Raw genomic sequence first — 12,607 nt, forward strand, 5'->3', positions numbered from 1 at the left:
TGCCCTGGACTTGGGAATCAATAGAGTCTGTGTATACTCAGACTGTCAACTGCTCGTCAGAGCAATCTCGTCGAAATCACCACCGGTAGAGCTCTACGGAATCGTTCGGGACATCGACATCTTTTCCTTGCAATTTGATGTTTTCTCCCTGTCTTTTATTTATAGAATGATTCTGCTGATTCGCTAGCGAAAATAACATTATGTAATACCTACCTTGTGTAGGGCAACTCCTGCTTACTGATGAATGTTTTTATGTGTTAAAAAAAGGGCATATATTAAGGTTAAAAGAAAACCTAGCTTCGCCCTGATTACTATCATATTCCCAATCTTATTGGTCAAATGAGTCATATCTCACTCTCATTCATATTATCACCACTCTCCCAAAATTAAACCGTAATTCTGAAACAATATCAAATCTAGCCATCATGTTTACGTGGTTTGGATATATCTGATAATTAGTCACGCGTAAACTATCAATAGTATTAAATATTCAAATAACACGCTTTTGAGTTTGGTGCGTTCCAATAGGGATGATATCACCAACTCATCATACGTGTGGTGGGGGACGTATCGCTTGTGGTAAGATTGTTTGTTCATATTCAAATGTGAATGTATTTTAAAAGAAAATAGATAGACATGCCTTTAATAAGTGGATGATTATCATTCTACCATCCCACGTTTCATACACGCCGACTATATATTCTTTTCTTCTACTTACGGGGTTTGGTTCAATTCCACCACTAACACTACGCGCAAGTGTGAAAGAATATTATCTTCTTCCACTTTCAATCTCAGCGGTCAAATGAGTCAACCAAACCTCCATAATTAGACTCTCTCTTTTTGTTTATTAAATAAACATTTGAGGTTATCAACGTGCGCGTTAATTTCGGTTTGGAAGAAAAAATGATAAAAAAACAAAAATAGAGTTGACTAATTTTCCTATAAATATCAAGTTTTAAAGAAACCAAACCCGTCATCAAATCATCTCTTTCACATATATTTCTCCACCGAAGAAAACATCATAAAAATGGCAAACTTCTCTGCTCTTCTCACGATAACTCTCCTCCTTTGCTCCACGCTGATGTGCACCGCCCGTCCCGACCCGACCTTTTCGGCCTCTATCACAATTTTTACGGCTGACCCGCTGGTTAGTCACATTCCATGAGTCCATTTCCACACACATATATATATATATATATATACATGTAGTAATCATAATAAAATGTATATATCAGAGCTTGTAATATTAGCGAAACTTTTTAAAGATATTATATACTTTTGTACATGTAGTTTGATATATGTCCTAATGTATGATTTAGGAAAAGAGCATAGAAGGAAAACTGGATGATGTGGCGGAAGAGAACTGTGGTGCTAACGACGAAGATTGCTTAATGAGGAGGTCTTTGGTTGCTCATGTTGATTACATATATACCCAGAAACAGAAGAAGAATCTTTGATATTTTCACTTATAGTACTTTGATTATATATCTAACAAAGTATTGCTAATACACGTTTGTGATTTGTGTGTCATCCTTAATTAGTAGAGTATTTTTCTAATAGATCATCAAAAAGTTATGGCTGTGATTAATTGTTATACCTACGAAATTTTGCCAAAGTCTATATACACTTAAAGGTCGGTTCAGGAAACTATTTTGATCATCACAACATGTTGCTTGTATGATTAATTGGACAATGCAAATTGATGCCCTCTTCTAAAAGAAATGTTACCGTTAGTTTCAACAATCCATTAAATTAAAATGTATAAAAACATCATGTATTCATAACCAACATGACAAAAATTATGAATTATTTATTAGATGTTCTGAAAATTCACTTATTCAAGTTGTGAAAATTTGCCAAACTATCTAAACTATTAAAACAGGAGTACATTTTGTACTTTCCCCTTAGTTTTCCTCAATAATTACCACAGAATGCCACTGACATTAAACTCACCGTTTTATGTTTTACTAAACCGAGAAACACGTTCTGAGAACAAACCGAGCAACCCGTTTCCTTAAGTATTAAACCAGAAAATTATAAAATTCATTACTAAACCACATTCTACTACTTTCATACATATCATTCTATATATTACCTTAAACAAAAACGTTTTGTCTTACTATTAAACCATCAATTACAAACCATTACTAAATATCTACATCACAAAACAATCAAAATACAATTGCTGGTTACCTTCATACCGTCGAATTGAATTGTCATACTCCCTTACTTCCTGAGTTCAGCGCATCCGATTAGTAGTTTTGGTCTGCAAAATCAAAACCATTATATTAGATAGATACAAATATATGTCATACGAAAAAATCATAGTTTATATCAATACTACTATAAATCATTTAATTCCACAACAATACTAACTTAGACAATACGATTTTTGGTATATAATTTTTTTAATTGAAAATCAAAAGTAATCATTTATTATTTTCCAAAACAATATACCTTATAAAATATATTCATATATTTAAGTCGACAAAGATATCACTAAACTACCACAAAATATATTTTTTTGATTTCTAATCTTGCAAATCACGTCAAAACTTCATTATTAACCTATAAATAATTACCTTCCATAATATATTCCTATATTTAAGCAACTATCAACTAATTCGATATCATTAAACTACCACAAGATCTTTTTTCTTCCAAATCTTGCAGATCACGTAAATAATCTTACATTTAAAAACATGTATTCCATAAGCAACTACCAAACGGATCAAAATTGGAATAAAATCATAGAGTATATTCACTATTTAATACAAAAATATATCAACTAACAAAATCTTAGCACGTAATATGCGATTGTTACTACCCTTTACTAACTAGCTATATATACATCTTCCCCATAGCTTCAACATCGTTTCATTCTAAGAAAATCCTCCAAAAATGTCTTTGACAGTTTCATGCAAACCTCAGAAAAAAAACTATGAATGTAGTTTTCAAAGAAGTTTTTAACAACCTTTAAGGTATTTTTTTTTTATAGTTATATGGGCTTTGATTTGTATTTCAGGTCCACAAAGTGTTGGGTTACAAATGATATTAATTTTAATTTCATAACCAAAAGGCCAAAATCAATTCATATAATTAGGCTTTATTAATTTAGTTACACAGATTTCTATTTTTAATATATTTTTGGAGTTACTTTTCCAATTGGTTTTATAGTTCTATCGATTTTTTTTTTATTTTTAAAGCTATATAAATAAAATAAACAAATTTCTTTTCCAATTTTTAATATAATTACTACAGTTTTTTTTCTTTTTAATGCAATATTTTTGTTTTGTATATATTTTTAATTATATGTTTTCTTAATTAATAATACTATTAAACTTCAACTACATGCTCTAGTATTGTACACTTTATGGTTAGTTTACCAAGCAAAAGAAAAAAATACAATATAAGAACAATAAAACCTCATAGTTTATAAATGTACACTAAACCGAATAAACAAGATACACCAATGTCAAAACTCAAAAACATATGAAACAATAACATTCATGTTCTTAGAACTACGAAAAACATATAATTACATCGAACATACATCCGCGCAAAAGCTACTTGGCATTTTAATAGTAGTACAATGGAGTTGGATTTTTTATACCATGTTTTAATTATCGGGTATTTTAATAATAGTACAATGGTATTTTTGGACTATTATAATAGTAATAAAAAATCAATATATTTTTGTAAATAGTCTCTGGAAATTCCTACAACAAAACTAGTCTTTGATTATTATTTGTAGCCGGTCAAATAAAATCTGACTATCCCACTATTCCTAAATATCACACAACTAGTTGATTTGATTACATTAGGTCCAATAATAATAAAATAATTAGTTTTCGTGTGATATGTGGATGTAAGATTTCATTAACTTTTTGTCACAAATTATTTTTTTTTTCTTTAACAAAGGAAAACATTTTTCCTTGACCAAAAAAAAAAGGAAAACATTTTTAAAAAGAAAATGAAAGCCTCCGTCTGAAACAGCAGGAACCTCTGTCTGGTCTTAAAACTCAAAAACCCTATCTCCAAACATCTCTGCAACCCCAAAAAAAATGGTGATACTCCGATGTCGATTCTTAACGATAAATCTCGCTCCTTTACGACCTTCACACTTCCAATCACACAAACTCCTACACACAACCCGATTCTTCCGTACTCCGAATCTCATCTCTACCCCACGAATCACATCTTGCTCTCTCCCCACGACCCGTTCCATCTCCGACGAAGCCAGATTCGCTCGCTCCGTCCTGTTCATACCTCCCGGCGTCGAAATCGAGGAGTTAACAGATGATATGGTGCTTCCGGGCTCCAACATCGTAATCGGACCTTTCGCGGGCCACTCCCAGATCAAACAAGTCGAGTTCGTCAAGAGCAGCGCTCGTGCTCGAGACTGTCCTAAAGACGACCTTCCCGAGATTGCCATCTTGGGTCGTTCCAATGTCGGAAAATCATCGCTTATCAACTGTTTGGTCCGTAAAAAAGAAGTCGCTCTCACTTCCAAGAAACCTGGTCTGCTTCTTGGTTCTTGGTTCTTGATTCAAGACTCGACCTTTATCTTGAAAGTTTTGATTTTTATTTATTTTTAATTTGGAAAAAAACAAACAGGAAAGACTCAGCTTATCAATCACTTCTTGGTGAATAAGAGTTGGTACATTGTGGATTTGCCTGGTTATGGGTTTGCTAAAGTGTCAGATGCTGTGAAGACGGATTGGTCTGCGTTTACTAAAGGTTACTTCTTGAATAGAGACACACTTGTTTGTGTGCTTCTTCTGATTGATGCAAGTGTTCCTCCTCAGAAGATTGATCTTGATTGTGCGAATTGGCTCGGTCGCAACAATGTATGTTACATATTCTCAGTATTGTGTATGCTTTTTTTCTTTTTCTTGAGGAGTTTCTCTTTGATTGTTTGTAGTTGTGATGATCAGGTACCGTTGACTTTTGTGTTTACTAAGTGTGATAAAATGAAGGCGGCGAAAGGGAAGAGACCTGATGAGAACATTAAAGCTTTTCAACAGATCATTAGAGAGAATTTCAAACAGCACCCTCCTTGGATTTTGACGAGTAGTGTGTCTGGTTTGGGCAGAGACGAGCTTCTCCTTCACATGTCGCAGCTGAGAAACTATTGGGATCAATAGAGAGAGAGAGTGCGTGGAACATAAGATACATGTTTTGTAATGTTATCAGTTAACATGTTTGTGTTCTCTCTTTGTATACATACCTCTTTCTAGAGATAAAATTTCAAGAAATACAATCAAAGGAAGCTTCTTTTTATTGTTTTGTTGAAGTGAAATGCTGTTACGGGTATTTTCCATGTCTTTGTAGGTTGCATTTGTGTCGATGAGTCGTAGTTATAAGATGAGTTGTAGTTTTCAGAGGCTGTGAAGTAGTTTCCATAGCTTAAGAACTTTCTTTGTTTACTCGGTATTATTATGGTCCTGCTATGCAAGGGCAAAATTATTACCAAATTCAAGACGAAAATGTAACATTAACTATAAACTAGATTTTTTTGACCCGGACTTGAAAAGTGGAGATTTATTTTTCTCTTAAAATTATTCTACATTTGAAAAATATTTGGTGTTTTTAATATTTTAATATTATTTTTTTGTATTCAAAAACTTAAAATTATCATCTTTCATTATTATTATTTTGTAAATGAGTATTTATGTGTAAAAAATTGAACTTTATATTTGAAAGGATTTAAAGTGGTATTTTTCTAATCAATTAATTTTATTATGTATAGAATTTTTTTTCTACAGTTATTTTTTACTGTCTTAACTTGTTAATAAAATATTATATACTCTTTAACAAAAGATTTACGTCTTTCATTATACATATTCTAATAATTTATGAAAGTTTAAATTATACAGAGAAAAAGGAAGGTTACATAATCATGTGTTTAATTTTTGTCCATATAAACAAAGTATTTGATGTTAAGAAAAACAAAATATTTGAAATGGCCCAAATGAAAATAATGTGGAAATATAACAAATATTATTATCAGCCCCAATGCCCCAAAGAAATAGATTCGTACCGACGTAATATGTGTGGTCTATGACCAACCATTAAAAAAATTAGAAAAGGAAAACAAATTGTGTCCCGATGTTTCTTTTTCAAACGACGATTTCCATGGCAATTCGAAACTCAGAAATCAAAAACTAAACCACTGCATTTGTTAGGAAAGTAGGCTTATTTTTCAGCCCAAATATTAACTTGTTACTGGAGCCAAATTAATAAAATGCCGCAAGAATAGGGGATAAATCGTGTGTTAAATAATTTATGGAAATAACCTTGATGAAAGAGTCAAAATCTTTGAAAAATCAGTGGCATATGTAGTAAATAAAAAAGTACTGCAGGGGTTAAATATAGATAGGATCATGCATAATATCAAAGAGTACTTACATTAGAAAACTTACCTGGAGACCTAAGATCATTCCACTTTTAGATTGGGGTCTGGTTTGATCATCAATGCAATGTGTCTTTGAGTGACCTAAGAGCATCTCCAATGTACACCTCTAAATTTTCTTCTAAAATAGAGATTTCTATTATAGAGCTGAAAATGCTTCAATGTATGCCTTTATAATAGAGTTCTTCTATTTTAGAGGAAAATATAGAGAAAAATTACTATTTGCCTCTATATTTAGAGGTAGAAATATCATATCTCTATATTTTCCCCTATAAATAGAGGAACTCTATTATATAGGCATACATTAGAACATTTTCACCTCTATAATAGAGTTTCTCTATTTTAGGAAAAAATATTATAGAGGTGAAAATATAGAGATAGAAAGGGGTGGGTTGGAGATGATCTAAGATCGATAGGTTCATTCTACTTTTAGACAGGGCTCTGGTTTGATCCTCAGTGAGCTCGATGCATCATTTCTAATACCCTAAAATGAAAGAATACATAAACATTTAAAAAGTCATGCTGGTTTGTAGAAAATAGAAAAACATGAATATGTGAATTTCATTTAAATCAAAACGATGCAAAAGAAAATATTAGTTTGATAAAATCATATTCTTGCATTCTCAACATAACAGAGATAATGTATTTACTAATAAAGATTTTCAAATACTCACGGATGAAGCGTATGTTAAAAGGAAAATAATTATATTTTTCTCTTTGTATGAAACCATAACCTGTTTCTTGTGATGGTCAGACTCATGAGTGTTAGTGTGTTAGGCAATGCGTACGATTTTCTCATTTTTCTCGCACAACCAAAAAGATTAAAAGATTCCAAATGAATAAAACTGGAATTGTTCTTTCAAACATGTTAGAAAGAAAACGAATACCTTGTATTGTTAATTATGTCTTTACAGTTGTTGACAAATAACTTGCAAATTTTGTTGGACTCTTATGCCAGGAATCTTGAGTCATAAAACTGAAATTTTACGAGGACCACTGATTACCATTAATTTGGATGAATATAGAGAAATAAACCTGACAACTGTTTTTATGGATGAACTTGAACGTGAGAGTATCAAATTTTATATTTGAAGTTTCAAGGTGTTTTTCTCCAAAAGCAGAACTTCAAATTTAACTTCAAAATTATTTGTAATTTACACTATGGTTCTTTTATTTTTCATCATTAATATAAATCCATATAACTTTATAAAAAACTAGCACATATAAAAAAATATCACAGTAATATTGATTAATAAATTCTTACACTAAAATATAAATTTATAAACAGAAATACATAAAATATTAAAGTACAAGCAAAATAACACATTATTCCATAAAATTATTTTCGTAGGTGCTCCATCTTCGGTTACAAAAAAATTTGTTTGGACAATATTTTAGAGGTTCCGGAGAAAATTTACTAGACTAATAATGTTGTTGTAATATTTAAATTTGTGCAATAATTATGTCTTTATGTATCTTTTTTAAATTTTTTTTTATTAATTTTCTTTTGTAATATTCTTGTTGTCTAATTCTAGTTTTAAAATATTACAAATCTTATTTTAAATTTTTTATTTAATTTTGTGTGTAAACTTTGAATTTATAAAACGAAATTTGAAAAATTTATGATATACAAACGTTTTATAGATTAAAATGATTATGAGAAAATATTTAAGAATCATAGATGCATCATTAATTATAAAAACCAAAATGCAAATAAAAAAGATGAAACTTCAAATTTAGAGTTTTGAGTTGTGAAACTTTCAAATATGAAATTTCACTCCTTAAAATTCTAAATTTGAAATTTTAAAGTTCTTGTTTAGAGAGCAAAAAAAATTTTATATTTGAAATTATAGAGTTTTTTTTAGAGATGCTCTGAGAGACGAAAATATTTGAGGGAGCTTTAAACATTTGAACGCCATGACCGTTAGACTTTTAGAAGTTGGTGTCTTCTCGTTCTACTTGAGATTTCTTTTTTTTTTGGAATAAATATGTTTAGGGGTCTCTGAGTTTTATTCGAAACAAATAATTTGCAACTAGATGGTTAACCCGCACCTTGTGCAAGCATATATTTTTCTAAATATTAAAATTTGTAACTTAATTCTTTGGCATTGGTGTCTTGGGTACAACTTAGCATCAAACCAAAAGGGGACGTACCTTATTTGGCGTTAACTCTTTGGATTCTTTGCTTTCTTGTCTTGTAACCCTTTGAGACTTGTCCGTTAGAATTTGTAACTTAATTATTTGCTTTCTTGTCTTGTAACCCTTTGAAACTTGTCCGTTAGACCGGAGACATACCTTACTTGGCGTTAACTCTTTGGATTATACAGAAGTCATGCTTGTTCCAGCTCCCCTTTACTCTGTTTTGGAACCACATGGGTGGTCGTGATTGCGATATCGGTTAAGGACTCAGTTCTGAGCTCAAGACTATTTTTACGTAGGATTTGTTGAACAATCCTTCATTCTTGAGAATCTCATTGAACATAATAACTTAACTTCTTCAGATATTTCAGAATTAAGACCATTTAAAACATTTCCTCTCGTAATATTACTATCTCTGTTTACACAATCGAGAAAAAATTCTTTTCTCTCTTCTCTCTCTTCTCTCTCCTCTCTCCTCTCTCTAGCATCTCGTTTTCCGTGCAAACTCTTGTTCCCCTGTAACCTTACCACCATAACCATGGCTGGAAAACCCTTCCGGCTACCGCCTCGCCCGCCCATTCCACCGGACTTTGGCTTCCCCTCCTCTGACCTCCCCATGACCTCACCAAATTTCCCTCCCCTACTCCCTCTTTCCCCCCGCTCCTCTTTTACATCTAATAGATTATCTTCTATGAGTTTCCCTTGGACTCTTCCTTCGATCTCTACTGATTCTTTTGCTTCTTCAGCATTGGTAGACCTACCTTCTTCAACTACTGCTATGCCAGTCTCATCTTCTTCCACTGCTGCTAGTGAGCAGAATATACCTATTGCCACGCTTGTTTCAAACTCTCCTGGTAGTAAGGATAAAGATACTACCATGGTGGAAGCACCAGGAAGCTGTCCTTTAGACCCCCTTGATCCTATCTCCTTCTCGCCCTTAGTCCACCAAGCCCTTAGCCCGCAACCCGCCGTCCCTATCCAGCAAGCAAACTCCTCACCTCCTCCTATTCCTGCAAACTGGGCTAAAAACCTGCAAAAATCTACAGAAAAAACCCTCAAAAAAGCTTCGAACCTTTACTCCTGAAGGTATACCTAGGATTAAAATCCCTGATTCAGTTTTTAAAAAGGGAGCAGATCTTCATCAGGATTTCATCTTGGGAGTTTTCCTCGGAAAGACCCCTTCCTTTAGTCATATCCAGAGTGTTCTAACTCATATTTTGGGCAGAGGAATGAAGCTGGAAATCCATCTTCAACCTGAGTCCAGATCAATGCTGGTCAGGATTCCTAATTCAACAATTAGGAAAAAGATTGTCGAGCAAGAATTCTGGCATATTGACAATGTGCTCTTTTATGTTGCTCAATGGTCAGACTCAGTCGCAATGCAGCCTCCGGTGTTCACTACCATGCCACTATGGGCGCATTTCAAAGGCATTCCCGTTGATCTCTATACCCAGGAAGGACTTGGCAGAGTTGGAGACCTGTTAGGGTATCCATTGGAAGTAGATGAGTTTACCAGAAGAATGACAAATATCAATATTGCTCATATTAAGTGCAGAGTTTATTGTTCGAAACCTTTACCGAAATGTGGAGAGATCGAAAGAGACAATGGAGAAGTGGTCACTGTCACAATTGAGTGCCCTTGGTTCCCTCCGTTGTGCTCATGTTGTGGTTAACTAGGCCATCTCCTATCCCATTGTCCCTCTGCCGAATGGAAATCAAAAAACAATTCCAAAGTTCCTGATAAATCCTCTCCTGATCAAACATCCTCAGCTACTCCAACCATCGTTCCAGAGGAAAGTCTTCATGTTAATTCAGAACTGGTACCACCCGTGGTAGAAACTCCTGACCCAATATCTGATCAAGGTTCCACTCCTTATGTCACCCCGCCTGAGGTCCCTATCAGTTTGGACTCTTCTCCTCATCTAGCTGTTAAAACCTCTTCAAAGATCTGTCCAAACTGCTGCTCCTATCTCATTGGAACCAGATGGCTCTATTACTTCTCCCCCCCTCCTCCCCTAGACCTCCCTCCCCTTCCATATCCTCCCAACCTAGCGACCCCCTCCTAAGCTCTCCCACTTCCCCTGACACCTATTTTCTCCCTTTCAACCATGAAACCCCTTTCCATCAACCTTCAAAAATTACCCACCTTCTTGCCCTCCCAGCCATCCATCACCCTCGACCAGTGAAAACCAACACTACTAAAAAAGTCCTCCCTCAATTCTCCACCGAGTCTAAATTTCTCCTATCCGTTAATCCCTTTGCTTGTCTTGATCCGGAAGGGTCGTCTTCCCCTACTCTCCCCTCAGAGGGATCTCTCCTACCTGTAGGAGTGAAACCAACCCAATAAACCTTTTTTATGTCAGAAAACCTATTTTTGTGGAATGTTAGAGGTATAAATACATTGGATAAACATATTAACTTTAGGAGGTGGCTTTCTTCCCACCATATTAGTATAGGAGCTATATTATAAACCCATATTAAGGAACCCTTTTTACCTTCTATTATGAACTCCCTATGTCCAAACTGGTCCTACGCTTCAAACCATCTCTCTGACCCAGATGGTCGGATCATTTTCGTTTGGAAACCTCATATCAATGTTACCATCATTCACCAATCAAGACAATATATGACCTGTCGAGTGGATAATCTTACTGCAGACACTCTGTTCTTCACAGCTGTATACGCTGCTAACACGGCTGAAGAGAGAAATGACATGTGGATCGAATTGTTGGACATTCAATCGTCTTTGTCCCTGGTTGATCAATCCTGGATAGTTGGTGGTGATTTTAATGAGATAACTCACCCAGCAGAGCACTCTGACCCCTCTGTCTCAACTATCACTCCTTCCATGTCAGTTTTCAACTCCTGCCTCAGTCAACTCGAAATAAGAGATCTCCGATACCATGGAGCCATATTCACTTGGTCAAATAAATGTCCTGAAGATCCTATTGCCAAGAAACTGGATAGAGCCCTCATCAATGAAGCCTGGCTTGACTCCTTTCCCCGCAGCCTAGCTCAGTTCCTCGCACCTGACATCTCTGACCACACACCTTGTTGTATCACCCTAGACTTCCCCCTACCCCTAGCCGACACCAAACCATTCAAATTCTTCAACTACCTAACCGCCCATCCCGATTTCCTGTCCATGGTTGCAGAGGCTTTGATCTGCACAGAAAATGAGATTCACTCACTCTATCTATTGAGTGTTAAGCTAAAAGAGTTAAAGGGAGAATTGAAGCGCCTGAATAAAGAAAATTTTTCAAAAATACAAAAGAAGGTGAGTGAGACTAACAGTTTGTTTAATGATGCGCATGTACTCTCCTTACAACAACCAAACTCAGTCAATTTTGCAGCAGAAAAAGAGATCTTAGCCAAACTGAACCTGTTAAAAAGAGTGGAAGAAGAGTATTTCAGGCAGCTCTCCCGCATAAACTGGCTTAAATCAGGAGACCTCAACACCAGTTACTTTCATAAAGTAGCAAAAGCCCGAAAAGCATTCAATTCAATTACCATAATGATCGGTTTGAACGGGTTTGAAGCTACCTCTCCTGAGGCTATTGGGAACCTTGCAGTAGCTCATTTCCACACCATCCTAGGGCCCCAAACTCCAAGAACAACCCTAGCCATGATCAATCAAGTTGCCAATATGATCCGGTCTGATAGATTCTCGTGCTCACCTGCTCAAGCTGCTCAACTCTCTAAGATCCCTGCACCAGAAGACATCACTAAGGTTATGTTCCGGCTAAATGAAAACAAAAGCCCTGGACCCGATGGCTATACGTCGGGGTTTTACAAAGCGGCTTGGAACATCCTAGGACCCGAAGTAATTAACGCCATCACCCTGTTCTTTCAAACATCAACCCTTCCTAAAGCCACAAACTCTACTATCCTCACCCTTTTCCCCCAAATTGCCCGGAGCTTCTATCATCAAAGACTATAGACCAATATCTTGTTGCAACACTCTCTACAAAGTAATCTCTAAACTCCTAGTAGCCCGTCTAAAACCCCTTCTTCCAGCCATTATCCTACCTAACCAAACAGCCTTCATTCAAG

General features: G+C 35.0%; 3 protein-coding genes across 3 annotated transcripts; all 3 read left to right on the plus strand.

Annotated features, from left to right (window-relative positions):
* The first annotated feature begins 950 nt into the window (after nt 1-950).
* Nucleotides 951-1,615, plus strand: LOC106340064 (phytosulfokines 2). The gene is made up of 2 exons (XM_013778931.1): nt 951-1,147; nt 1,320-1,615. The coding sequence occupies exons 1-2, from the start codon at nt 1,028-1,030 to the stop codon at nt 1,455-1,457; spliced, it is 258 nt and encodes an 85-aa protein (XP_013634385.1). The 5' UTR covers nt 951-1,027; the 3' UTR covers nt 1,458-1,615.
* Nucleotides 1,616-4,008: 2,393 nt separating this feature from the next.
* LOC106339367 (GTP-binding protein At2g22870) lies at nt 4,009-5,283 on the plus strand. The gene is made up of 3 exons (XM_013778159.1): nt 4,009-4,521; nt 4,618-4,850; nt 4,938-5,283. Exons 1-3 carry the CDS (start codon nt 4,065-4,067, stop codon nt 5,145-5,147), a joined length of 900 nt encoding a protein of 299 aa, XP_013633613.1. The 5' UTR covers nt 4,009-4,064; the 3' UTR covers nt 5,148-5,283.
* A 4,500-nt stretch (nt 5,284-9,783) lies between these two features.
* LOC106338907 lies at nt 9,784-10,620 on the plus strand. The gene is made up of 2 exons (XM_013777774.1): nt 9,784-10,222; nt 10,325-10,620. Exons 1-2 carry the CDS (start codon nt 9,784-9,786, stop codon nt 10,618-10,620), a joined length of 735 nt encoding a protein of 244 aa, XP_013633228.1.
* Nucleotides 10,621-12,607: the final 1,987 nt, after the last annotated feature.

This window comes from Brassica oleracea, chromosome C4 (genome assembly GCF_000695525.1).
Source record: "Brassica oleracea var. oleracea cultivar TO1000 chromosome C4, BOL, whole genome shotgun sequence".
Taxonomy (NCBI): domain Eukaryota; kingdom Viridiplantae; phylum Streptophyta; class Magnoliopsida; order Brassicales; family Brassicaceae; genus Brassica; species Brassica oleracea.